Source organism: Giraffa tippelskirchi, chromosome 12, assembly GCF_054371585.1.
Source record: "Giraffa tippelskirchi isolate mGirTip1 chromosome 12, T2T-mGirTip1v1.2.pri, whole genome shotgun sequence".
NCBI lineage: Eukaryota > Metazoa > Chordata > Mammalia > Artiodactyla > Giraffidae > Giraffa > Giraffa tippelskirchi.
In genome coordinates, this window is record NC_137286.1 from 83,411,840 (window position 1) to 83,439,210 (window position 27,371).

At 44.0% G+C, this 27,371-nt stretch overlaps 1 protein-coding gene across 10 annotated transcripts in view; it reads right to left on the reverse strand.

The window, feature by feature from the left end:
* Nucleotides 1-286: 286 nt before the first annotated feature.
* The window catches only part of VWA8 (von Willebrand factor A domain containing 8), a 385,006-nt gene continuing 357,921 nt past the window's right edge, over nt 287-27,371 (reverse strand). For all 10 annotated transcript variants that reach the window (XR_014071267.1, XR_014071268.1, XR_014071269.1 and 7 more), the window contains 5 exons: nt 24,542-24,667; nt 21,854-22,012; nt 4,337-4,435; nt 3,064-3,302; nt 287-1,088 (listed from right to left, as the gene is read on the reverse strand). Coding sequence is in view for 7 of the 10 variants with exons in the window: in XM_081549924.1 (XP_081406050.1) it covers nt 980-1,088; nt 3,064-3,302; nt 4,337-4,435; nt 21,854-22,012; nt 24,542-24,667 (732 nt within the window). In the remaining 3 variants the exon portion in view is untranslated. The remainder of the gene's footprint in view (nt 1,089-3,063; nt 3,303-4,336; nt 4,436-21,853; nt 22,013-24,541; nt 24,668-27,371) is intronic.

Below are 27,371 nucleotides of genomic sequence, written 5' to 3' on the forward strand. Positions count from 1 at the left end.
TGTACGGCAGAAACCAACACAACTGGTTTGCACAATTGTAAAGCAATTATCCTCCAATTAGAAATAAATTTTTTTAAAAAGGAATGAGGCTGTTTTTTAAATAGCTAAAGAAATCTCCAGTTACCATTCAGCTCAAACATACTGTCTTGTTTTCACTTTGTTTTATGTAAAAAAAAATAAGCATTTGTTATTTTGAGCTACTACATTTTGGACACCAAAATGGAGGACTGTGAAACTTTGAGAAGCCCTGAAGGAGAAGAAACAGGAAACTCAAGGCAAGACATCCTTTATCCTCCCAATCCCAGCAGCATTTGCTCTTTATTCTTTAAAAAGCCTTTTAAAAGTCACATGGAAAGGAAGCACTCCAAGGGTCTTCCGATTCCTTTTGGCTTTGGCTAACACAATGAAATTATTGAGAAAACCCAACCTTTGATAGAATAACGCTGTTGAAAGGACTTTTAAGTGGGTTGAATACTATCAAATCATTGTTTGTTGGGCAATACAGAGCGGAGACAAAAAATAAAAATAATTACTGAACAGGAGCGGATTCGGTGGGTTTGCATAGAGTTGCATTCCAGTGTCAGAATGTGGCATCAAAGGCTTAGTTTACCGCGGTCACTTTTTTTTATCCTAAGTGACCAGGTGACACATTAAGGCAACAGCAAGGTCCTCTTCATCCCTCAGGGTTTTGGAAACACATCATGCACCACCATTCTCAAACCACCTTCCTTTAACCCTGACCTTTCACATAATGCAGGTCAACTCGCTTCCTCTAGTGATCACACAGCCGTGGTGCACGGGCCTCACTCTGGCAGCTTCTCTGAATTCTGATTACTTAGCAAGTGCAGGAAGGCCCAGGAAGGCCAGAATTATCCACTCATTGCACGCAGACATGGACAGACCTCTTCTTTTCTTCAGGATACTCTTTCTTTGTATCTTATTTCAAATTCCAGGGTCATCAGGGTGATAAGGGCACTTCTTAAACACTGGACAACATGGTGGAGGTGAAAATCTGTTGTAAAATCTGAGGGATGTCCTTGGTGTCCATGGCAACGAAAGACCGGCCGGCTGGTAGAGTTCTCTGAAGCCTGTCAGGATGGATGAGGAAAGAAAATTACCATCGCAAACCAGGGCGCCCCTTCCACCTCCGGCCTCTACAGACCTCAGCATTCCGAATGGTTTCTTAGGAAGGGAACTTCTCAGTTTTTAATATCTTGCCCCTGCTTGCAGTGGAACTGGCTATTGCTAGGCAACAAAGAGCTACAGAGAGAGGCTCGCTGGAAGCACTGAACCGAAAGAAAGGTCTTTTCAGTGAGAAAATTGGGGAATTTGCAAGGAAAAAAATGCTCTCCCTTTTATGATGGTCGTTTGCTGGTATTTTATATTCCCCTGGCAGAACGGAGCCCTCGGGATCAATCCGGGACTAGCTCACCTAGATTCAGAGAACGTGTTCGCCTCACGCTGTCCTACTAACTAACTGCCTTTCCTCCCTTAGAAAAACAGGCTTCAACAAACGTTGCCCAGCCAAACCTCAAGTGGTTCTTTCTCTCTTCCTCTTGCATTCTCTCTCTCCTCTCTCTCTCCCTCTCTCTTTTCTGCCCCACATCATACAACGTGAAATATAATCTGACTTATGCAATGCCTGCTTTGATGACACTGAGGTTTATATGGGCTTATGATAATTTTTTTAAATGCCAAGTTATCATTCGGAACAAAGGGCCATTTTTGGAGGCAGTAGAAGTACAAGACACAGTTCCATCCCAAAGAACGCCTCCTTTCACTGTGCCAGCAGAGTTTGGTTTTGGAATGACATTTAATAAAAGTCCACTCTCCTGTGCAGTATCATGCATTTGGCATGCCCGGTAGACCAGCTAATTCTACAACCTATCTCCTGCCAGTGGATGTTGGATCATTTCCCCAGGAAACCACAAGGGTATTATTGTGCTTTCTTAAGTGTTCAAACAGGATCTGTTCACTAGAAAGACAAAATAGCTATTTCAGCTCAAACAGTATTTGTTGAGCTTGCTGTCTGGATTCATCCTGGGCTGGTCCTGAGACAGTCTAAGCGGAAAAGGCCTGGCCTACATTTGCGGAGGCCATGGAAGTTCTCAAAGAGGCTAACATGCACAACTGAGAAAGATGTGAAGTCATTTACAATAAAGGGACAGTAGTTATGCGGTATTAAGTCTGTTCTCAGCTGTACCCTGCAATCCTGCAGCAAATCAAAGGGAAGAGAAAAGTATGTTAGAACTTTGGACCCTAAAACATTTCCTAGTCTGTCCAGGACTCTGTGGGCGTCCCTGATAGCTCAGTTGGTAAAGAATCTGCCTGCAATGCAGGAGACCCCGGTTCGATTCCTGGGTCAGGAAGATCTACTGGAGAAGAGATAGGCTACCCACTTCAGTATTCTTGGGCTTCCCTGGTGGCTCAGCTGGTAAAGAATCTGCCTGCTATGTAGGAGCCACAGGAGATGTGGGTTTGATCCCTGGGTTGGGAAGATCTCCTGGAAGAGGGCATGGCAACCCACTCCAGTATTCTTGCCTGGAGAATCCCATTGACAGAGGAGCCTGGCAGGCTACAGTCCATAGGTCCACAGAGTCGGACACAACTGAAGTGACTCAGCAGGAGTGCACGCATGTCTAGTATGTCTACATACAGTGTAGAGACACACATCCCCAATCTCTGATGCTACCAAAATAGTAGACGCTTGTTACTTTGAATATGATTTGAGCATGAACTGAGCTTAACACCTTGATGTAAAAGGCAAAATGTATAAAATACTGCTTAATTTTATTGGTAGACAAATCAATTTGCTATTTAATTGTTGGTTAAATACAAGCTGAAAAACAAATAACTTAAAGTATTGCTGCTCATCTAAATATAAGGTAGAACATCCTATCCCCTCACCCGGACTGTCAGCTGCTTGAGGGCAGCCACTGTGGCTTCTGTTTCTCCCCCATTCCCCCTACTAACCCTGATGACGGGAAGCCCATGAAACAGCACGTGTCAAGTACTCAAACCTCTCTCTCCCTGCCCTCTGCTGTTTCCTGCGGTGACACTTACCTGGCTGCTTGATCGCCTAAAGATCCAATAAAGACGGCAAAAGCATTTACTTGAGGGTTGCTTGTCAGAATCTGGGCAAACTTGGCAGGATGTATTCCATAGCGAGACAGGTTTGCATCACTTAAGACGATGACAAAGTACTCATCAGCTTCTTCTTTGACGATTTCCTTGATGGCATGTTCTGTCCCCTCTAAGGTGTGGTCCCCACTCATGCAGAACTGAGCGTGGGCGTGCATCGTCTGGGGGTAAGAGACACGGCACAAAAGCCACTAGTGAGAAGCTTTCTTTCAAGAAAAAAAAAAAACACACGATTTTTCTACTGACAGTGAGAAAGCACAAACACTCTGAGCGAGTTCTGTTTAATTTGCCCCTTGGACTGACAACAGTGCACAGTGATATCTGGATGTGTTACGACGTTAAAACAGGAAATGTTCCAAAACGATCCCAGTTGGCACTGATTTTTAAGACTCACACTGCCATTTAAAGTGAGAATATGTAGGGACTTCCCTGGTGGTCCGGTGGTTAAGAATCCGCCTTCCAGTGCAGGGGACGTGGGTCCCATCCCTGGTTGAGGAACTGTGAGCCCACATGCTGGGGGGTGAGGAGGGGACAGGCAACTACTACTGAGACCTCATGCCGCCCTGAAGACCCAGCACGGCCAATAAAACAAACAAACATCCAAAAAGCCTTAAAAAATGTCAGGTAATGTAAGAAAATATGAAGCGTGGTGTCACATTGGAGAATGGAGATAACACAGGAGAAAAATAAGGAATGGCTTGGGTTTCCAATAAACAAAGTTACAATACTAAGCACTGTGCTTAATTAATAGGAATGGAGGAAATTTACTCTAAAAAACATGATGAATGTGTTTCTATTGTAGATCTAAGTATGTGAAACAATTTATTGTTAGAAAAAATACTAACAAATACATAAAATTGGGGTTAGAGACTACTCTAGAAGGAGTCCTTCTTTTCCTTCTAAAATATGTAGAGGCTTGGAAGAACTCTACAGAATATAGACTGTAGAATCGTGTATACTAACCTGAGTCCCCTAAAAATACATAGGGAACAAAGTCTAGTTTTGTGTGGTGCAGATCAGGAATTTCGGCGTGATAAGTGCTTTCTCGCATGAATGCTTAAATTTCCGTGAAACAGAAAGTCTTCTTGCTCCCAGTTAACTGCTGCTTCTTCAGTGAATCTTTTCAGCGACCAGTGGATACTTTACCTAATCTGGTGGAAGGTTTCATAATATGAAGGTAATTGAATGCATTTACCTTGAGAATTTCTAGTCTTTGCTTATTGTCCTTGGGGATTTTGTTAATTGGAACTAGACCAATGTTGTATCCATCTCCAGAGTGTCCAGCGATGTCATACTACAGGCAAGAGAATCAGATTTAGAATCCTCTGTCCACTAAAAAATTGTCACTGGACCTATAAAACTTCCAACTTTGTTTTGTTATTGCCTAGAATTGCCAAACCTAAGTCCATGGGTGTTTACCAACAAAGGCAAAAAAAAGTCGATGCTTCTTCACTTCTGGTCCTTTCTCACATGATCTCTGCTCTCCAGCAGCAGGTAAAGTATGATGAGGGCTTCAGGGGCTATCAGGAATTCCGTTCTCAACTTTCAGGGGGAGAGTTTAACAAAACATATACATATGTACATACACACACCCCACATTGTCAGTAGGCAGAATTCTAAGGTGGCCTCCAAGCTTCCTGGTCCCCTGGTATATACAACTTATACAGTCTTCTCCCCTTAGATGTGGGTAGAACCTCATGATTATGTTATGTAAGGAGGCCAAAGGGATTCTGCAGGTGTAATTAAGGTTACTAATCAGTTGGCTCCGAGTTGATCAAAACAAAGATTATCTGGATGAGCCTAATTTAATCACATGAGCCTTTAAAAAGCAGAGAGAGATTTTTCTTGCTGATAGGAGAAGGGAAAGACAGAGATATTTGAGTGTGGGGAAATTTGATACGTGGGAGTTATCTGTGGTTTAGATGGTGGGCACCACAAAGCAGGACCCCAAGAATCACATCTAGGAATGACCCTGCCTAAGAGGGAGCACTGAGACAGGGACCTCAGAGGTTCTGCGGACCTGTAGACCTTGAGGGCCTACAACCTCAAGGAACCAAATTCCATCAGTCTGAATGAGCTTGGAAGCAGATTCTTCACCAGAGCCTTCAAGTAAGAGCCCTGGCTGGCTGACATCCTGATTTCAGCCTTGTAAGACTCTAAGCGGAGTCTCAGCCTGCCTGGAGTTCTCAACTACAGAACTATGACTTTAACAGGTATTGCTTTAAGAAGCTAAGTCTATGGTAATTTGTTACACAGCAGTAGAAAACTAATACACATACTTTTTTTTCCTGAACACAAAAGTGAAATATATTCACTGTAGAAATTATAGAAAAGCACAAAACAGAAGATGAAGAGGAACTAATGAGCCTCTCGATGAGGATGAAAGAGGAGAGAGAAAAAGCTGGCTTAAAATCCAACATTCAAAAAACTAAGATAATGGCATCTGGCCCCATCACTTCATGGCAAATAGAAGGGGGAAAAGTGGAAGCAGTGACAGACTTTATTTTCTTGGGCTCCAAAATCACTGGAGATGGTGACTGCAACCATGAAATTCAAAGACGCTTGCTCCTTGGAAGAAAAGCTATGACAAACCTCGACAGTGTATTAAAAAGCAGAGACATCACTTTGCTGACAAAGGTCCTTATAGGCAAAGCTATGGTTTTTCCAGTAGTCATACACAGATGTGAGAGCTGGACCCTAAAGAAGACTGAGCACTGAAGAAGTGAAGCTTTCGAACTGTGGTGTTGGAGAAGACTCTTGAAAGTCCCTTGGACAGCATGATCAAACCAGTCAATCCTAAAGGAAATCAACCCTGAATATTCATTGGAAGGACTGAAGGTGAAGCTCCAATACTTTGGCCACCTGTTATGAAGAGCTGACTCATTGGAAAAGACCCTGATGCTGGGAAAGATGGCACGTGAAAGGAGAAGGTGGTGGCAGAGGATGAGATGGTTGGATGGCATCACTGATTGATGGACATGAATTTGAGCAAACTCGGGGAGCTGGTGGAGGACAGAAGAGCCTGGCAAGCTGAAGTCCATGGGGTTGCAAAGAGTTAGATACGACTTAGCAACTGAACAATAACAACAACAAAGAAGTAAAAATTATCCATGATCCCATTACTGAAAGATAACTTCTGTTAATGTTTTCTTGTATAAGTTCACACACACACACACACACGTTAGCATCAACATGATTTTTAACTAATGGATAACAGTGACCATGTGATTTTATAATCTGCTTTTCTATTTAATAGTGCATGACAGAGATTTTTCAGTTTAGCAAATAACTTTTAAATTCCCTCTCTCACAATGCACAAGAGAAAGTCCTGTCTGTTGAAAAAAGGCTGGAATTGAGACAGGGTGCAGCATTTTTACAGAATTTGGGAAGAAGTTTGGGATTTGAGGCAACTATAACTGTAGCAAGGTGGTTCTCTCCAATTGTGGGGTTTGCCCCTAAATTTCCTTTCTCCTCTCATTTTCCTCTAAGAATTTTTTGTGATACTGATATAAAGATTGGAATAGACCTCAGGGTATTTGAGCAACTGGGGGATCTGAAAAGAAAATTCTGGGTATGGGTCTGAGACAAAATATTTTAGGGATTACTTGGAGTGCTAAGGGCTTCCCTGGTGGTTCAGATGGTAAAGCCCGCAATGCAGGAGACCCAGATTCGATCCCTGGATTGGAAAGATCCTGGAATGCTATGGGTCAAAATACTTAAGAATCACTACTATCTATTCACCATCAGTCAATAGCTATTTTTTGAACACCTACCACAGGCAAAACACTGCTTAAGGTGTTGAAAGTGTTAGTAGCTCAGTCATGTCTAACTCTTTGCGACCCCTTGGACTGTAGCCCACAAGGCTCCTTTGTCCATGAGATTCTCCAGGCAAGACTACTGGAGTGGGATGTCATGTCCTTCTCCAGGGGATCTTTCCAACCCAGGGATCAAACCCAGGCCTCCTGCATTGAGGGAAGTCCTAAGGTGTTGAGGGAATGCAATGATTTCTTTTCATGTCTATTCTATTTTAACTGGTGAGTTTTTTGAAGGAAAGGCTGTATCTTATTCATCTTAACACATATTATTACCTATGAGTAGGCCTGGTGTGTTTATTGCTGAAATGCTTTGAGAGAGTTTGCAATCAAGTTTGGAAATTAAGAAGCTTTCCTTTCCCATGTGCAGTACAGTCTTTCACAAATAAGTTCTTTAGAAGCTGGAATGCATTTTTTTTTCTCCCAGCACTCACATGATACATGGTGGTTAACCCAAGTTGGCTGACAAAAACAACTCATAACATAACTGGAATCATGGTATTTAAAATGAAAAGTAGAACATTTTCTGTTGAAATAATTTTTATGCAAAAATAAGGAGTCAGAAGGCAGTCAGGTTACATGGGGAAGATGAGTTCTATTCTAGACATGCTGGAACTGTGTATTTGGGGAGACATCAGAGAAGAAACCTATTTCTTGTCATGTGTGATGTGGTTGTCACCCTCAGGAGGGGTGAGTATGACTGTCAAGGGTGAATACATACAGAAGAGCAGAGGGCCCCAACCAAGTCTTGGGGGGTACCCTCCTCGTGGAGGTGGAGGAAAGACCCAGGCTGGAGTGAAGAAGGTGCAAAACAAAAGTGGCGGATACAGAGTACCCAGGCTGGCCCCAGAAATCAGTGTGTGAGGCTCAGAAGCGGCTGTAAACTATGCAGAGTGACATTCACCACGGCCATCCAGGAGCAGGTAACTAATGACCTCTGGGCATGAGAATCACTGGAGGCCTTCGGGGACACAATTTCAGTAAAAGGTTGGTGGTATGAGATAGAAATAGAACAGCATCTAGACAGGTGTTTGGGGAGAGGTGCCTGCATTTCATAGGCAGCAGAGAGGAGGTGACTCCTTGGAAAGGACCCTCATGCTGGGAAAGATTGAGGGCAGGAGGAGAAGGGGACGACAGAGAACGAGATGGTTGGATGGCATCACCGACTCGATGGCTGTGAGTTGAAGCACGGTGAAGGACAAAGAAGTCTGGCGTGCTGCAGTCATGCAGTCGCAAAGAGTCTCATGATGGAGCGACTGAACAACAGCAACAACAACAAGAAAGGAGGTGGTGGGGAGAGATCAGGGTCACAGTCAGAGGGCCAAGTTTGGAGAGAGGGGGAGACACATTTATCCTGAGACTAAAAGGAAGGCAGAGAGGATAAGAGTGGACAGAGACAAGTATACAATCGAAGGGACAAGTGGACAAATGAAGACCCATCTAGGATGTCTATTTAAATGCTATAAATCATGGTCTCCTGAATTACAGGTGGATTCTTTACCATCTGAACCACCAGGGAGGCCCACAAATCAGACTGCAAATTGTTAAATAAAATATGTTCTTTCTCTACTTTGATAAATAGACATTATAATGACCTGGAAAGCCAGGGTCAAATTCCGAATCCTTGGATTCTCGACGCTCCGTGCTAGAACGTGGCGGTGTGGGCAGGACTGGCCCCGGCTTGCAGCCCATGCCCTGCTCTGTCTGTAGCTGGCTCTGCCCCCCCCCCGGAGGGGCTCACAGGCACGTGTGTGGACACAGTCCTCATGTCCATATCACACCTTTCTGTCCTCCCCAGGGCCGACTGCGCACACCGTTGGCCAGTCTGGCCCAGGAAGATGGACCTGAGAGAGACGCCCAGGAAACAGACTTGGGGTCACCCGAGCAGGACAGCTGGGGATCCCGGTTCCAGACACAGAATCTAAGTGGGCTTGCTCCACTGGCCCCACAGACTCTTCCCTCAATGGAAGGATATGCTCAGAAGAGGGCCAGGGCCGACATTAGTCTGTGCCTGGTTTTACAGTGTTTTATTAAAAATACAAAGGATGATATGAAAGAATTTTGGGGGAAATTTGCGGATCCACTAAAAAAGCTTGGTAAGAAATGCTTTCCAGGGATATAACAAATTCCATATATATATATAAAAAAAATCTCTATATATAGTTTGCTGTCATTGTCGTGAAAAGGTAACAAAATTTACAACCTAAAGGCAGCACAGCCCTGGACGATGGAGTGCTGGCTTCAGTATATGCCTGACCAAGGCCACCAAGGGCTCAGTGCGAGCACTGGCCAAGATGTGGAGAAAACCTGCATAAGTCCTCCGCAGAAGCAAGTGCCAGGCCCTGTCCAGACTGATTGACAATGGTCACGGCAGGAACTGTTTTAAATGGAGAATAATGGCAAACCACAGCAGCATTCTTGCTTGGAACATCCCATGGACAGAGGAGTCTGACCAGCTACAGTCCATCTGATCACAAGAGTCAGACACAACTGAGTGACTAAACCACCCCTGACAAGGGGCCAGGCCGCCTGCTCTCATCATGGGGCTGGTGAAGTAATCTGTTAAAACGGAAATCTTACACATGACAGGGTAAGATCAGTTCCTAGAAGCAGAAGTAAGTGTCTCTTATTTGGCTTAGGTAAGAGGGCTATAAATACATATTCGACTTTTTCTTCTCCTTTCAACTGATGGTGAAAGTTCTTACTGACCAGATGACCATGGGTGATACTATATAAATGAGTATTTGACCACGTGGTCTGCTTACAGGGTTGACATAACTGGTCACTGCAAGGGAAAAAGTTGCTAGCTAATTATTAAACGAATAGTAGTCAGGCTTCCCTGGTGGCTCAGGGGTAAAGAATCCGCCTGCCAACGCAGGGGGACACAGGTGGGATCCCAGGTCGGGGAGATCCCACGTGCCCTGGCGCAGTCAAGCCCCTATGTCCCAACTACTGAGCCTGTGTTCTAGAGACTGGGAGCCACAGCCACTGAGGCCCGAGCGACCTGCAGGCTGTGCTGCACAGCAAGGGAAGCCATCAGGATGAGATGTCCTGCCCCGCAGCTACAGCGCCGTTCCTACTCTTCAAACCTAGAGAAGAGCCCACACAACAACGAAGACCTAGTACAGGCAAAAGAAAAACAAATAGAGAAAGAAATTTAAAAACTATAAAAAAAACCCCCCAAATTGTAGTCAAATGAATTGTTGGATGTTCCTTATCAAAAACAGATACTGACTGACTGAACCTCCACAAACATTTTAGTCACAAAACTGTCTATCATTTGATCTATCATTTAATTATCTTTCTAGGAGAAAAAAAGCGTTCTATACTTTTTCGGGTAAATGAGATAGACAGGTGAGTTGCACACCTTCCTCCCTCCTTCCTTCCTTCCTTTATTTGCAGTAAGGAAAGTACAATTTGCAGAAAGATCTGCCTTTGTCTGTGTCTAGTTAGTACTACAAAGGCTGAGAAGACGCACCTACAGGACAGGATGAGGCTTATAAAATAGTTTGCAGGGTCTGGTTCTCATCTTCCAAATGGGCTTGGGGATTCTTCTGGGTCCAAAGTAAATAAAATGCTTGAGAGGAATTCAAAGTACATCCAAATGCGAAGCATTCGCTGGCGTTACTGGGGATCATGTTAAGCTTCAATGAAAAGCCATCCTTCTATGTTGTAATTATCTGGGATCCGCTCTCCAAGGATCCCAACACACTTTATAGAAAGTAATTTGCTAATCCTCAAAACCGTCTGGGTGAAAGGAAAAAGTATACGAACTCGTCCATTTCTAACGCCCGGTTCTGCCACTTACCCAGTCTGTCTCTCGTCGGTACCACCGTCAAATTACACCTGACAGGGTCTCAAACCGGCTTCTAGGTAGGACTCATAGAACTCATTAAACAAGAACCTCATTGTTGCTATCAACCGTCTAACTTGTATTTTCTTTTTTTCTGCCTAACATTTAGATCACAACTTCTTCTAAGTAGCTCAAAATTTTTGTGATCATGATTTCTCCACTTTTCAGAGCCTCCCTTAAATCTCTGTGGAGTCTTGCATTTAACATCCAACATAAACATTAAACCACAGCAGTAAAGCAAAGCCTCAACTAGAGAGGACTGATTTTAATACTTTTTTTTTTTTTTGCTTTAGAAACTTGTTTAAATACCCTTTTGCTATATTTTCTTTTGAAAATCTCATTTGTTCAGAGAAAGGCAGGGAAAAAATGAAAACAAATGCTGAGTTTCGGTCCAAGACACAAAGATTTATCATCAGATTAGAAGGATGATTTATAATATTTAGATGGCAAAGAAAGCTTTACTTCCAACAAAGAGCTACTAGCATTTTTATGAATAAGGTTTGTGTTTAAATTTCTGTTGAGAAGGATAATCATTTGCTAATTTTAGGAGAAAATGTGCTTTATTATACCTCTATGGGGCTTCCCTGGTGGCTTAGGTGGTAAAGAATCCGCCTGCAATGTGGGAGATCTGGGTTCAATTCCTGGGTTGGGAAGATCCCTGGAGGAAGACATGGCATCCTCCTCTGGACAGTCCAGTATTCTTGCCTGAGAATCCATACGGACAGAGAAGCCTGGCAGGGTACAGTCCATAGGGTCACAAAGAGTCGGACACGACTGAGCGACTAAGCACAAATCTCTATATTTTAAGTAGCAAGAGACAATCATTTGAGGCTATTTTGGAAGCCTGATAATATGTGAAATTCTAATCTCCTTTTGGACATACAAATACACCATTCTCAGGTAGCACTGCTGACAGCTGACCAGACAAGGGTTAGACAATAAATACAATTAAAAAGGTCAAGAGATGTGCCAACAGAACTCTAGGGTGTAGACAATAATCTACAGTATCAGTTACTGCTAAGCTTTCTTCATAGAGAAGTCAGTGTAAAGAGAATGATGTTCTGGAGGTCAAAGATTCTAGACTTAGCTCCAACTTAATAAGCTTTGTGACCTTAGGTGAGTCACTTAACCCCTCCAAATCTTGTTTCTACGTTATAAATAATGCTGGCTTAGACGACCTCTAACCCTGTGTGCTTGTAAACCACTGAACCTCTCTGACTAGTAAGGATTATCTCTGTTTCACCTAACCTCAGAGGGTCATTGAAAGGCTAGGACAATACATTTAATGAGTATAATGTCAGCGTTCGTTCTATTCTTTATGGTTTACAAAGTGCTTCTGTCTATCTCGTTTCATTCTGATTTTCTACACACCTTTGTGATGGGTGTTATTAATATCATTTCTCAAATTAAAAAATCCATGCTCAGAGAGATTAACAGACTTTCTTAAGGTCAGAGATCTAGTGGTGGCGGAGGTGGAATCTGAATCCAGGCTGGCTAAGTCCAGTGCTTTTACTGAAGAGAAACAACTGTTCCCTAACTGCCCTGCCCCTCCAGCCTGTCCCAGTCTTTACCCAGGATTTTTGAACGGTTGGCTTGGCCAGTACCTTCACATCTATGATTGAGTCAATTCTGAATTCTTGTTTAACTCTGAATGGACTTAGAGAAGTCTGTACACCCTTTTTCACTTTTACTTCCAAGCAGCAGGAAGAATTTATTCAAGAAATTCCCTGGTGCTCCAGTGGTTGGGACTCTGCACTTCCACTGCTGGGGTTTGACCCCTGGTCACGGAACTAAAATTCCACAAGCTATGTGGTGTGGACAAAAAAATAAATAAATAAGAATAAAAAAGTCTATTTTGGAATTCTCTGGTGCTCCAGTAGTTAGGACTCAGAGCTTCCACTGCCATAGGCCTGGGTTCAAACTCTGGTTGAGGAGCTAAGATCCTGCAAGCTGCATGGTACAGCCAAAAAAAAAAGAATTTATCCAAAGCCTGAGCTGATAAGATGATTGATTTCTCTTTCTAAACATGTGAAACATGCCTGAGATATTAGAAAAAGGTGAATTATAGATTCTGAACTAAGTTTTTGATAGAAGGAATTTTCCCAGCAGGTGCTGGTTTCTGAGTCACAACTTTCCACATCTTTCTGACCAAGATATCTTTGAGATCAAAGTATGTCTATTACACCTCCTTTGGGTGATGGAAGAGAAGATAAGAGTACTTTATGTAAATGGTATGCTGCTGCTAAGTCGCTTCAGTCGTGTCAGACTCTGTGCAACCCCACAGACGGAAGCCCATGAGGCTCCCCCCGTCCCTGGGATTCTCCAGGCAAGAACACTGGAGTGGGTTGCCATTTCCTTCTCCAAATGGTATATTTGCTCCTAAATTACAGCTTTGCAAGTATATCGATTGGGCGGAAATAATATGGCTGCAAGAACAAGGAATAAAATGTGAATGAAGAAAAGGCCGTGAAGTGGGAGTCAGGCATCCTGGCTGTTTATGGTTTAGCTGTGTGACTTTGGGATGTGGATTTTTATTTTCTTATCTTAAAACAGAGGTTGGTGAAAATAATTTCCAAGATCCTCTCTGCTCCCAAGACCCTATGAGAATTCTGGGGGCCCATCCAAGAAATGGAATGAGAAAGTCTGCTTCACTTAGTTACAGGGACACCTGTGCCTGTTTTCTTCTGTCAAGGGAGTGAGTCATCTAAGTCTAGGTGAGGATGGATGAAGCTTTTCCAGAAAAGAATGCCTCCAGAATCTGTAAGAAATAATGATCCAGTGTTGGCCCTAGAATAGTGGTTTTCTAACTCTAAAATTTTTTTAAGCAGTGGAATTCTTTCTCCAAATGAAATATTGCACAAAGCCCAGATTGTGAAACGTCATGCAATATCAATACAAGTGGAATTAGTTTGGTGGAATTGGGGATGGAGGGGGAGGGGGTAAAATGTGCCATCCACACACCTTCGCCCTCCAACATCCTTCAGGGGCTCTTTTTACTCTGTTAGGGAGACTCCCTGGTGGTCTAGTGATTAGGACTTGGCGCTTTCACTGCCGTGGCATGAGTTCAATCTCTGGTTGGGGAACTAAGATCCCACGAGCTATGCGGCACAGCCAAAGAAAGATGAAACCCTGGCCTTAGAAGTGATTTCTATGTCTCCACAGAAACACTACATTTGAGGGGTTTTTTTCAAAGTTCAACTTCTCAATAACTCAACCTATTTTCTGGTGTCACTATTTGAGTGCTCAGTAGAGAAATACCTAACTTCTGGTGTTACTGAATATTTTGAAGCAAAAAAAAAAAAAAATTAAATTAGGCATTAAGAGCTTCTGCAAAGGCGATCTGCTTTCAGGTTATAGTGAAAACATTCCCAGGGCTTGGAGAAATCATGAGGAACCAACTGGAATGAAGGTAAAGGAAAAAAACGCTTCCTGACTTAAATGAAATGGCTCCCTACTTTTCAGGCCAATGTTTAAGTGCTACATGACCATTAAAAATTCTGCTGGTTATAAGATTAGAAGACTTTATGCTGATTATTAGCAAATAATGTTGCTCCTGTCTTAAGCCTACTTCAGTGGTTCCTGAGAATAACTGAACTCAGTGTGTAGAACAATTATGAGAAACTTAAAAAATTCCAGATGCCTTTGAAATGTGTTCTGCCACTGAATTAGTTTTTCTTTTCAGACATTCTTGCTCAAAGGTCCTTTCCTTCTCAGTAATTCTTACTCATGGGTTTTGCTAAGCCGCAATAAAAGTGGAAAGTGAAAGTGTTAGTCGCTCAGTCGTGTCTGACTCGTCAAGACCCCATGGACTGTAGCCTGCCAGGCTCCTCTGTCCATGGCATTCTCCAGGCAAGAATACTGGAGTGGGTAGCCAGTTCCTCCTCCAGGGGATCTTCCAACCCAGAGATCAAACCTGGGTCTGCTGCATTGCAGGCAGATTCTTTATCATTTGAGCCCAACTTCAACTTGGATTTGGGCTCTAATGACCCAGAGCCCAGGAGCTGAACTCAAGACAAAGAAAACACACAGCAGACGCCAAGAGAGAGGCTGTGGGGAGCGTCCAGATCTCCGAGCCAGGCCAGTGGCTTCTGAAGTTTTCAAAGCAAACACAGACTAGAGAGCCTTACAACGGAGGTATAACTGCAGGAAAACAACGTAAAGAACTTTCTGGAACTGGGGAATGGGGAGGCTCAGCATAAACTGCTGAATTCCTAACATATGACAGCACATGCAATGCCATCCTGGGCTATGGAATATATAATTTTCACTAAATTTCACTAAATTTTTCCTAAAACTGTCGTTTGCTTGTGCCTCATTTTATATTTGTTAAGTGACACACTTTCATTACTTATTCCTAGTCCTTATGCTTCCTTCAGAGATGAGAACATCAAAGTACAGAGAGATTAAATGAGTTGGATATGATCACATAGTATAAAGATACAGAACACGGACTTCCCTGGCGGTCAGTGGTTAAGACACACCTTCCAATGCAAGGGGTATAGGTTCAATCCCTGGTTGGGGAGCTAAAATCCCACATGTCTCCTGGCCAAAAGACCAAAACATAAAACAGAACCAACATGGTAACAAATTCAATAAAAACTTAAAAAATGGTCTTCTCAGTTTGGTTCAGTCGCTCAGTCGTGTCTGACTCTTTGAGACCCCATGGACTGCAGCACGCCAGGCTTCCCAGTCCATCACCAACTCCCGGAGCTTGCTCAAACTCATGTCCATTGAGTCAGTGATGCCATCCAACCATCTCATCCTCTGTCATCCCCTTCTCCTCCCGCCTTCAATCTTGCCCAGCATCAGGGTCTTTTCAAATGAGTCAGTTCTTCGCATCAGATGGTCAAAGTACTGGAGTTTCAGCTTCAGCATCAGTCCTTCCAATGAATATTCAGGACTGATCTCCTTTAGGATGGACTGGTTGGATCTCCTGCAGTCCAAGGGACTCTCAAGAGTCTTCTCCAACACCACAGTTCAAAAGCATCAATTCTTCGACGCTCAGCTTTCTTTATGGTCCAGCTCTCACATCCATACATGACCACTGGAAAAACCATAGCTTTGACTAGATGGACCTTCATTGGCAAAGTGATGTCTCTGCTTTTTAATATGCTGTCTAAGTTGGTCATAGGTTTTCCTCCAAGGAGCAATTCTTTTAATTTCATGGCTGCAGTCACCATCTGCAGTGATTTTGGAGCCCCCCAAAATAAAGTCTCTCACTGTTTCCATTGTTTCCCCATCTATTTGCCATGAAGTGATGGGATTGGATGCCATGATCTTAGTTTTCTGAATGTTGAGTTTTAAGCCAACTTTTTCACTCTCCTCTTTCACTTTCATCAAGAGGCGCTTTAGTTTTTCATCAAGGGGCTCTTCTTCTCCCCCTCAAAAAGATACAGGACCGAGTGAACGGGACTCTGTCACTTGATGTATATGTATCAGATGTCTCTGAGAAGTTACCAAAAAAAAAAAAATCTGCCCACAGTGGCCACTGGCAGGGAGGGTAACTGGGAAGTGAGAGGGGAGCAAAGGCTCATTCTTCACCCGACTTCTTTTGTGCCTTTTACATATTATACTATGTGCACCCATTACTTGTATCTCAGCATATTTCATAATACATGGAAAAAGTTCTTGCAGAATGCAAGTAGGCTCCATCCCACCACCTGCTTGCCTTCTTCAAAGAAGGCCTGGTGAGCCCCAGCAGAGCCTGGGCAGCCGGTGGATACTCAGAATCTTGGTTATGTTGGCAGGGGTGGTGGGAAGATTATGCAATGTGTCTCCAGTATACTGCTGTGAGGGGAAAGCCTGTTAGGAGACTCTTAGCAGAAGTATAGTAAAGTATTTAGAGGTAAAGAAGTATGACAGTTAGGACTTACTTTCCAATGCATCAGAGAGGATAAAAAGCGTATATATTCAGAGAGGAACACAAAGCAGATGAGGGAAAAAGGGATCACTTGGTGAATCTAAGCAAAGGCACATGGGTGTTCATTTTACAATTCTTCCAACTTTCTTGTAGATTAAACCTTTTTCAAAATAAACAAATTTGGAAATCAAGGGGAAAAGTTTAAAAACAAAACAAAATAGGGAAAACAAAGAGAAGCGTGGTGGGCTAGTCTAGCCTTCCACCTCTGGGCCAAGTCCTTAGTGTTTCTGGGTCTTGGTTTCCTGTCTGAGGAATGAGGAAACTGGACAGAGGGAACAGTGATGTGACCTCGGCTCCAAAGAGCAGGGCCACAGTGAGGAAGCTGCAGGCACAGGACCTGAAATCCTCTGCATGCTGACTCCCCCAGCCGCCGCCGCCAGACACCCAGCTAAGGACCACTTTTCCTCAGAGAGCTCATCTCGGGAAATCGTAAGGATTTTCTCCTTCTGTTGTGAAGACTTTAATCCTTTTAGCTTTGTAAGACTTTCTATGCTGTTAAAATAAGATCTGCAGGAACTAGATGTAGTAAATGTGAGGGGAATAAAAGAAAATGCACAAAATCAAAACCGTTAAAGTACTTCCTGTTAAAAATCAAATAGCATAAGACACGATGAAGCTTCAAGCCCTGAAAGACCTTTATTGTATCTCAGTGTCTTACTGTAATTTCACCTGGATTTGACAGTAAATCATGTATATTTCAAGAAAAATGTTTAGAAAGTCATATATAACTATGTTACCTTCTCAATATTTCTGTGGTTTCACAGATTAAAAAAATAAGGAAATTCTTTTTAGTGTTGTGGCAATTGAAGAGACCCTCACAAGTGCCATATATTAATGCATGCATGTGAAATCTAAAAAGACTGGCGTAGGTGATCTTATCTACAAAGCAGAAATAGAGACACAGACGTAGAGAGTAAACATAGGAATACTGAAAGCGGAAGTGGGGGAGGGGATGAACAGGCAGACTGGGGTTGACATATGCACACTACTGATATGCGTGTGTGCTCAGTCATGTCCAACTCTTTGCGACCCCACGGACTGTAGCCTACCAGGCTCCTCTGTCTATGGAATTTTCCAGGCAAGAGTACTGGAGTGGGTTCTCATTTCTTCCTCCAGGGGATCATCCTGACCCAGGGATCCAGCCCACATCTCCTGTGCCTCCTACATTGACAGGCAGTTTCTTTTACCACTGAGTCACCTGGGAAGCCCCTACACTGGTGATACTCTTGTCCGTAAGGGTGGCTCACTGCAGCTCTGACATGCAATGGAAGAAGAAAGGGCTTTGTATTTTGAACCACTTCCCACCCCGAGTGTTTCCTCCGTGCCCAAGCACTGAGAAACCATGACAGATGATCCCATACTTTTCTGTGCCCACAGTTCTTTGTTTCCTTATCTACTGTCATCTATCTGGGCTTCCCAGGTGGCCCTAGTGGTCAAGAGCCCACCTGCCCATGCAAGAGACATAGGAGATGCCAGTTCCACCCCTGGATCAAGGAGATCCCCTGGAGAAGGAAATGGATACCCACTCCAGTATTCTTTCCTGGAGAATTCCATGGAGAGAGGGGCCTGCCATGCAATGGCCCACGGGGTCACAAAGAGCTGAACATGACTGAAGTGACTTAGCAAGCACACATACAACAGATAACTAACGAGAACCTAGTGTAGAACACAGGGGGCTCTCCTCAGTGCTCTGTGGTGATTTAAATAGGAAGGAAACCCAAAAGAGAGGGGACATATGTACACAGGGAGCTGATCACTTTGCTGTACAGCAGAAATGAACACAACATTGTAAGGAAACTATGCCCCAATAAATTTTTTTCAAATAATAAAAAGAAAAAAGGGGGGAAAACCCTAAAAAAAAAAAAAAAAGAGACTGTCAGCAAAATACTCCTTTGGGGATGGCTCCCCGAAGGCGGGGGTCTGGGGAGGTGCGCTCGGCTGTGCCTTTATCACTACACGCCTCTTGTGGAGTCGTCTTCAGAACTAACTTTTCTAGGTCTTCTGTGGAAGGTTACAAGCTCAAGGTCGGCAGGGAATGATGTACCTTACAGAGCACTGCTCTTAGCAAGTGCTCAGTCAGCGTCTGTAATTCTGTTGAATTTAGTTGAAATTCAGCAGGTCATGTGCCAACAATTTGTTTTCTAATTGTCAAAGAGAAACAAAACAAAACAACATCTTGTGAATGCTTGTTCCTTTGATGTTATTTCTTTTTGTGTACATGTCCAGTTTGACTAGTTGTTCTCCCAGATGACAGACTTTTAACGGTGAGAATTAGACAAATACAAATCTATTCCATATATTCCGCACGTGAGATGCAGTGAAATATTCAACACGCTCTCCCCCGTTAGCTTGGTCGCTTCCTGCCTTCTGTCTCAGCCTTCACCCAGTCCTGGGGAACTCTGTCAGTCCACTTCTTGCTGAACTTCTACTGAATCTTTCTAAAAATCTGAAAGAAGTAGTTTCACATACAGAGCAGTTCCATTCTCATAGACATAGAAATCCTCTTTCTAATGGGAAATTTTTTGCTAGATAACTGTGAATATCTAGATAACTATGGGCTTCCCATGTGGCTCAGTGGTAAAAGAATCTCCCTGCCAAGGCAGGAGTTGTCGGCAACCCCAGTTTGATCCTTGGGTCTGGAAGATCCCCTGGAGGAGGAATGACAACCCACTCCAGTATTCTTGCTTCTTGCCTGGAAAATCCCACAGACTAGAGGAACCTGGTGGGCTAGTCCATAGGGTCGCAGAGTCGGACACGACTGAGCATGCACGCACCACATACATAAACACGCCAGTTTTAACTGGAATGTTTGCTGTGGTCTATGAGGAGTTAAAATCTTCACATAACTCAAAGGGAGCTCAGACGGAGCTGAGGAACCCTGGGCTTCAAGATCCACAAGAGAGGCAAATGGGCTGATCCAACTAGTGGCAAACCCAAGCTTTTAAAACATAGGTGGGATTTATGCTGATGCAATGGATGTCTAACCATCTACTTCAATCACAGTGGTCCAAGTGATTGAAGAATTATGCTCTATTTTATACTAGGAAAGACATAAATTACTTAAAAATGTTAAACTCATATGACATAAAAAAGTACATATACAGTGGAATATTACTCAGTCATAAAAGAATGAAATAATGCCTTTTGCAGCAACATGAATGGACCTAGAAATTATTGTACTAAGTGAAGTAAGTCAGACAGAGAAAGACAAATATCATATGACATCACTTATACGTAAACTCTTAAAAAAAAAAAAAAAAAACAACAAATGAACTTATTTCCAAAACAGAAAGAGAGTTATACACACAGAATACAAACTTATGGTTATCAAAGGGGAAAAGGGGAAGAGGGAAGGAATACATTGGGAGGATGGGGTTAACGTACACACACTATATATAAAATAGATAAGCAACAAGGACCTACTGTATAAAACAGAGAACTATACTCAATATCATGTAATAACCTATAATGGAAAAGAATATGAAAACGAATATATATATATATATATGAATCACTTTGCTGCCTATCTGAAACTAACATGATATTGTAAATCAACTGTACTTCAATAAAATATTTTTAAGAGAACACAGAAAAGAAAAAAAAATCAAAATCAAGAAAAACTCGTTTGAACGGAGGGAGGGCCAAGGAGGCAAAGTGCTGAACACTTGTCTGGGAGCCGTAAGGCAGAATAGGGCTGGCCTGGCAGGGCTCGGATCATGGCCCAGAGACTCCTGGCAACTAAAGCCGAGAGGGCTCTGGGGCAGCCCCGTGGTGCTCACTGGCCACCAGGGGCAGCGCATTCCAGCTCCTCAGGGAGACAGAGCTGCTCCCCACGGTGAGGGTCCACGTCCCACTCGTGTTTGCAGGACGTGGACGCTGGCAGAGTCTGAGGCAGTCTGACAACCCACAGCACTCACTGACTCAAGATGCCTGTTCCTTCTCCCTTCATTGTAAAAGGGATCTCTCATACAGAGCTTCACACAAGGGACTCTGGGAGCCTCGCAGCCTCGAAAGTGGGCCCAAAGTCAATGAAGCGACGGGTTTCACAGCCTGCTTCTTGCTGTATCCATCACAACACACAGACACGGCTCAGCACAGTAATCCCCAGCTGCGGGCAGGATGTCAAGCTGTCATTGAAGACGGGCTGTTTCTGAAGGATGTGTTTGATCCCCAACGCGGCTGAGAATATTTAGGATAGACTGAGTACCCATGACCCATGGCTGCACATATACTGCTCCTCTCAGCTGAACTGCCGATAATAATTACTCAGCACCGTGTTCAGATTATTTGCTCTGGTCAGAGCCAGGAATGTGGATGCCCTTCTCGGAGCTCAGGTCTCTGAAGGAGGAGGCAAAGCAAACTCAGCGATGACTAAAGGGATATCATTTAAAGGGGATCATTTCTCCCAGGGCAAGCACCTTCGCCGTCCGCTGGGGAGACTCCTGTCACTGTGTGACCCTCCCTGTGAGCCAAGGCAAGGCAATGCTGAGAACCTTGAGAGGCTGCCTGGTTGGGATGGGTGGGTGAGGGGTCCTAGGGTGGGGATGGCGGCTCTGAGAAATCTGGGGCGACGCCTGCCATGCTTCTGCCTGCCTGTTTCTGCTCCTCCCCACCCCACTCCAACGTGCAGCTTCCTGGGTGGCTCAGGGGTAAAGAATCCGCCTGCCGATGCAGGAGATGCAGGTTCCATCCCTCGGTGGGAGAGATCCCTTGGAGAAGGAGATGGCAACCTGCTTCAGTATTCTTGCCTGGAAAAATCCCATGGACAGAGGAGCCTGGCAGGCTCTAGTCCAGAGGGTGGCAAAAGAATCGGACACGACTGAGTGACTAAACAACAGCAACAGCAACACCACAGCATCACGGCTGACATCACACAACTTGTCAAGGGCAGTGCTTTCTTCTGTAGCGACTGGTCTTTAGGTTACGGTCTTATCATGTCCTGATTATTAGAGCAGATGAAACAGAAGGCTCCCTTTCTCGGTGCTGACAGATGGGTTGATGAGAAGATGAAGACTCTTGTCTGCCCTAGGTGAGCACCCCCCAGCCAGCCTCACGTCCTGACTCGGGGCGACTCCTGGGCAGATGGGATCTGGGATGCCTCTCACCCTCCACAGTTCACACCGTTACCTTAAACTTCTCCTCATAGTTCTCGAAGGCCTCCATGACCATACACACGGCTTCCATCGAGCGCTCAAGCCGGCCATCCACCCCGTTGAAGCGGTACATGCTGCCCGACACGTCCACCACCAGGCGCAGGCGCTTGGGTTTCTGTTGGGGGCTGCCCATCTGAGGGAGGGACGACAGAAAGGCCTTGAGAACCAGAAAACCATCACTGGCTGCTGTTCTGGGGGTCTCACGCCAGCCCCAGAGTACCAGCTGCCAGGCAGGTGGATCAGCTGCAGGCTGCCCCCTGCACAAGGCTGTCCTGGCAGGTGGGGAGGCGTGGGTCGGTACCGTTAGGAATAGGGTCGCACAGCAGGAGGTGAGTGGTGGGCTTGGCATCAATTATATTACCACCCAAGCTCTGCTTATGTCAGATCAGCGGCAACATTAGACTCTCATAGGAGCACAAACCCTGCTGTGAACTGCGCATGTGAGGAATCTAGGCTGCATACTCTTTATGAGAATCTAATGCCTCATATTCTGATTCCGTAGGAGGAGAAGGGGGAAACAGAGGATGAGATGGTTGGATGGTATCACTGACTCAATGGACATGAGCTTGAGCAAACTCCGGGAGATAGTGGAAGACAGGGAAGCCTGGTGTGCTGCAGTCCACTGGGTAGCAAAGAGTCAGACACGACTTAGTGACTGAACATTAACAATTATTTCATCATATAATCACAACGTAATAATAACAGAAACATTAATAAAGCACACAATAAACAAAATGTGTTTGAATCATCCCGAAACCATCCCCCCACCAACCCTGCCTGGTCCGTGGAAAAACTGTCTTCTATGAAACCTGACCCTGGTGCCCATAAAGTTGGGGATCACTGATCTGCAGATTACATTTCAGTAAATGGAGCTTCAGATTTGTGTTGGTAGTTGGGGCCACGTGGGGGAAGATTTTCCTTTGGAATATGGTCCTTTCGAGGACCAACCTAGTCCATTAAGACTTCCTTAATGAGACTGATGCCATCTTAAAAACAATAATCAGGAAAGAATATAAACCCCAACGTGTCATTTTCTCATCAAGCCTTAGAGTCAGCTTCTCTAGGAAGATGGAGCTATTCTGGAAGCCCACAGCAATTTTACCTGCTGTGTAGTGGCCTGAAAATCCCTTGCACACGGTCTGTGAGAAATGTCAGATTCCTAAAATCAGGGGTGTGAGGGGCAGGGGCTTGTTACAAGGAAGTAAAAGAAAATATCTCTTCCTGTCTTTTGTCTTTAGGAAGTTTTCAGTTTTCTACTCCTTCCAGTTACTGAATCACTGCTTCTTTTTACTTTTCCTGGCGTTAAAGGCACAAACGTGGCATCGAACTATAGGTCAGCAACAACCGTCAATTAAAATGTGAAACGCTTAGGAGTTTCAATTTGGTTTTGGACCCAGGCCTGCCAATGTGCAGAAAGAAAAACAAAAGTATGCTTGTCAGACTTACTTACAAGAAAAAAGGAGAAAAATTCCAGATTATTTGGTTACTATATACACTTGCTGACATGTATGAAAACGAATGAGCAAAGTTAGTCATTTCAAGAAAATGCTGTGGGTACTGGAGTGTAATGGTTGGAGACAGATTCAGTGTAGTCCTTAAAAGCTTGTTGAGTCTGCCTAAATTAGGCATTGCCTAACAGAGCCTCATGCTTCCATGACGCCTCACAATTTCAGATGTATTTAAACACAGCGGTGGACCACAGTGAGTCAGTAAAGAAAGCAGCCATTGACTCACACCAGTATGGCTCCCCTCCCCAACAGTCACCGCCCCCACCGACCCCCAGGCCTCAGCGGCTGCCCAGCAATTTCGGTTATTCGAGGATTTTGGAAGTCACAGAGCCCTCTAAGAGACTCACCTAATTGCCATTTTTTGCCCCTTGTATTACTGCAAATATTTTAATATTATGACTCAAACTTGACACTCTGGGAGAATTCCTTATTTTCTAAAAATGTCTTTGGTTATAGGATAAACAGGTCTTTAAAGGAACAAGACAGCAGAGAACCACTAAGATGGCTCCAGAGTTTTCATCTGCGTCACCCTCTGGGATTCAGGGACACCAAGTGTCTTGCGTTTCCCCTCCAGGGCACCCTGCTCTGGGTCCTGGGGGCTCACCTGCAAGAAGGCAGCGGCCTCTCTGGCTTCCAGCGGCTGCTGGGGGGCATGGCAGTGCGTCAGAGCAGGAGGGTGGCACGTTTATTCCCTCCGCCCCGTCCTGCTGCAGCCCGTGGGTGGTTCTCCTACCGATGGCCGCAGCCCTTGGCGGGCCGCCCTCCTCGTGAACCACCTTGTCCAGGTTCCAGTAAGCGCTCTCTCCGCCGCCCTTTTAGACCGAGGGCAGATCCCTGCTGCTGGAAGACCACACTGTCTCTTTTTGGACTTCCTAAACCCCACCCTTACTTTTGTAAATAGTCTTTTTATTAGGTTCCCTCAATTGCTCAATTTGAGTGTGCCTGGTATTTCTTGACTCATGCTGGGATCTTGATTCATATAATAAACAGTGTAATATTTATGTTTTCTTCTAATTAAAAAAATATATGATGCTTTCCTTGACGGCCATATTCAGGGTTTGTAGTCTTTTGACTAAAACAATGACTCCAGGAAGCACCTGGCTGTGAAGCAGGTCAAACTACAGATCTGAGGCTCCCAGGGCACCCATACTTACCTGTGGCTCCAGCTCACCCCGGCGTTTGTAGATGGCTTTTTCTCCAGTGAGCCCATCAATGATCTTGGCATCATCTAGCTCCCCAGTAGCTTGGTGTCTTAGCCACTGTCTTTCTTTACCTTTAGCCTACAAAGATACACACAGGAATGCTTACTTTAGTTCTGGAGAGTCCCTGACACATTTTATGCACGAATAACAGGAAACACGGAGCTTCCCTGATGGCTCAGGAGTAAAGAATCTGCCTGTCAATGCAGGAGACAAGGGTTCGATCCCTGGATTGGGGAGGTTCCCTTGGAGAAGGAAATGGCAACCCACTCCAGTATTCTTGCCTGGAGAATCCCATGGACGGAGGAGCCTGGTGGGCTACAACAGTCATAGGGTCGCCCGAGTTGGACACGACTGACCGACTAAAGAACAGCAACAACAGGAGACACACCAGGCTCTCTTCAATGTGTGCTGGTTCCGCATGAGCACCGCTTCATAGAAGGGCTGGTTTCGGCTCTGCTGACAGAGAATTGCCCTTTGTGTGGATTCTGTCCAGTATATGTGTTTTAACATATGGAAGGACAAAATTGAGCTCACGGCACATATGAACAGGATAATGGTATGCAAATAAATCTCTGGAGAAGTATGCAATATCTAGAATGGTAATGGTACTGCATTTCTTCTGGACTTTCTGTCATGGTACTCCTAGAAAATTTATTAGGTAACATATTAATCAGCTTGAACTTGTTAACACTGTCTGCAAGCACAGAGAAAACATGGTCTTCAGATTCTTAAAAGTGATCTTCAGATTCTTCCTTTTCAAGAAGTTGTTTTTCAAGTTCTCCGCGACTTAGAGTGCAAATGGAACAGTTGAGGACCATAGTGTGCAAACATTCTGCACCCTACTAGCAGTCTGATTATCTATATTCAGAAATCCCCTAAATTACTTTTCTAAAGATATTTGCACATAATGCTTAAAACTATGCCAGGTGGACTAAGATGATAGTTAAATGATAAAGAGTTGTAATATCCCAATGAAGGCACAGGTTTATCAAAGCTGATATTTACATTAAGAACCCAGACAATGAAATAATACCCAGTGCTAAAAACAAATGAGCTATCAAGACATGGAACGACATGGAGGTGACTTAAATGCATATTACTAAGTGAAAGAAGTCCATCTGAAAATGCTACAGCATGTATGGTTCCAACAATACAACATTCTGTAAAAGGGCGAAACTATGGAGAAAGTAAAAGAAGTCAGTGGTTGCCAAGGGTTGGTGGAGAGGAAGGGATGAAAAGGCAAGGCACAGAGGATCTTTAGGGCAGTGCAACTATTCTAGATGATACTGTGATGGCAGATACATGTCATTATACATTTATTCAAACCCACAGAATGTACAACACTCAGAGTGATTCCTAATGTAAACTGCGGACTTTGGGTGATAATGTGTCGGTATAGGTTCATCAGTTGTAGCAAATGTACCGCACTGGTGGTGGATGTTGATAATAGGGAAGGGCGTGTGTGGGGGCAGGAAGTATAAAGAAATTCTCTGCACTTTCTGCTTAATTTTCTGGGAATCTAAAATTGTTCTAAAAAACTGAAGTCTCTTAAAACATCTAGTTGTGAACATAATGATAACTCTTTACTATACTGAGTCTATTTTCATTTCAGGAATGCACTTATCAAGACAAAGAGTGGCTCAGGGTAGAAAAACACCAGACTTGGATTCAACATGTGAAAATTCTAGTTTTGTCTCACTTTGGGCAGTTATTGAGATTCTCTGTGTCTTTGCAGCCCCATCTCCAAACTGAGGGGACACTGTGTCTGCGAACGTCGGTTTGAAGTATTACAGTCTACGTTTGGGCTTCCCTGGTGGCTCAGATGGTAAGGAGACCTGGGTTCAATCCCTGGGTTGGGAAGATCCCCTGGAGGAGGGGATGGCAACCCACTCCAGTATTCTTGCCTGAAGAATCCCCATGGACAGAGGAGCCTGACAGGCTGCAGTCCACAGGATCACAGAGTTGGACATGACTAAGCGACTAAGCACAGCACAGTCTACATTTAATTAGAAATGAAAGTCACTAGTATTAAGTGGAGGATTTCCCAATTGGTTTTTTTTACCCTTTGCCTCTACCTAATTATATCAAAATAATGACAGTAATATTTTCTCAAATAACTGGGAATTGTCCCTAATTTGTAAGCTTCTAAGCATTAATCAAAGTCTTAAAAAGTGACTTTGAAGCAATGTGGTTTTTTTTTCACTAGTAGATCTATTCTTCAGTAATAGAAGTAGATGAATTGCCTGCTAAGTGCAACAAATTATGGGGAAAATAACTGCCTAGGAAACCAGTTCATTTCATGTCTATTTTGACATTAGTGTCAATGTAGTAATGTTAAGCTGGTTTGCTATTGATAGTAAACATTCTGAGAGACTTGGGTGGATAATTAGTTACAGAAACATACTTTGCTTTCCAAAATTCATTTTTGTGCTCCAACATCAGCACTCAAAAGAAGCAGAAAACATCTAGAACCACTTAGCAGATATGTAACTGGATGAAAATCTTCCATTATTTGGAGTTTGGTGGGTGGGTGTGGGGTGGGGTGGTGGTGGTATACCACAAATCTCCTAAATAGCTTTCTAAGGCTCTCAGCCATTTGGTTGTTCTCTAAGTCGGGACAGAGTCAGATCTAAGACTACAAGAGACCTGGGTTCAATCCCTGGGTTGGGAAGATCCTCTGGAGAAGGAGATGCCAACCCCACTGCAATATTCTTGCCTGGGAAATCCCATGGACAGAGGATACAGTCCATGGGATCACAAAAGAATCGGAGACAACTCAGTG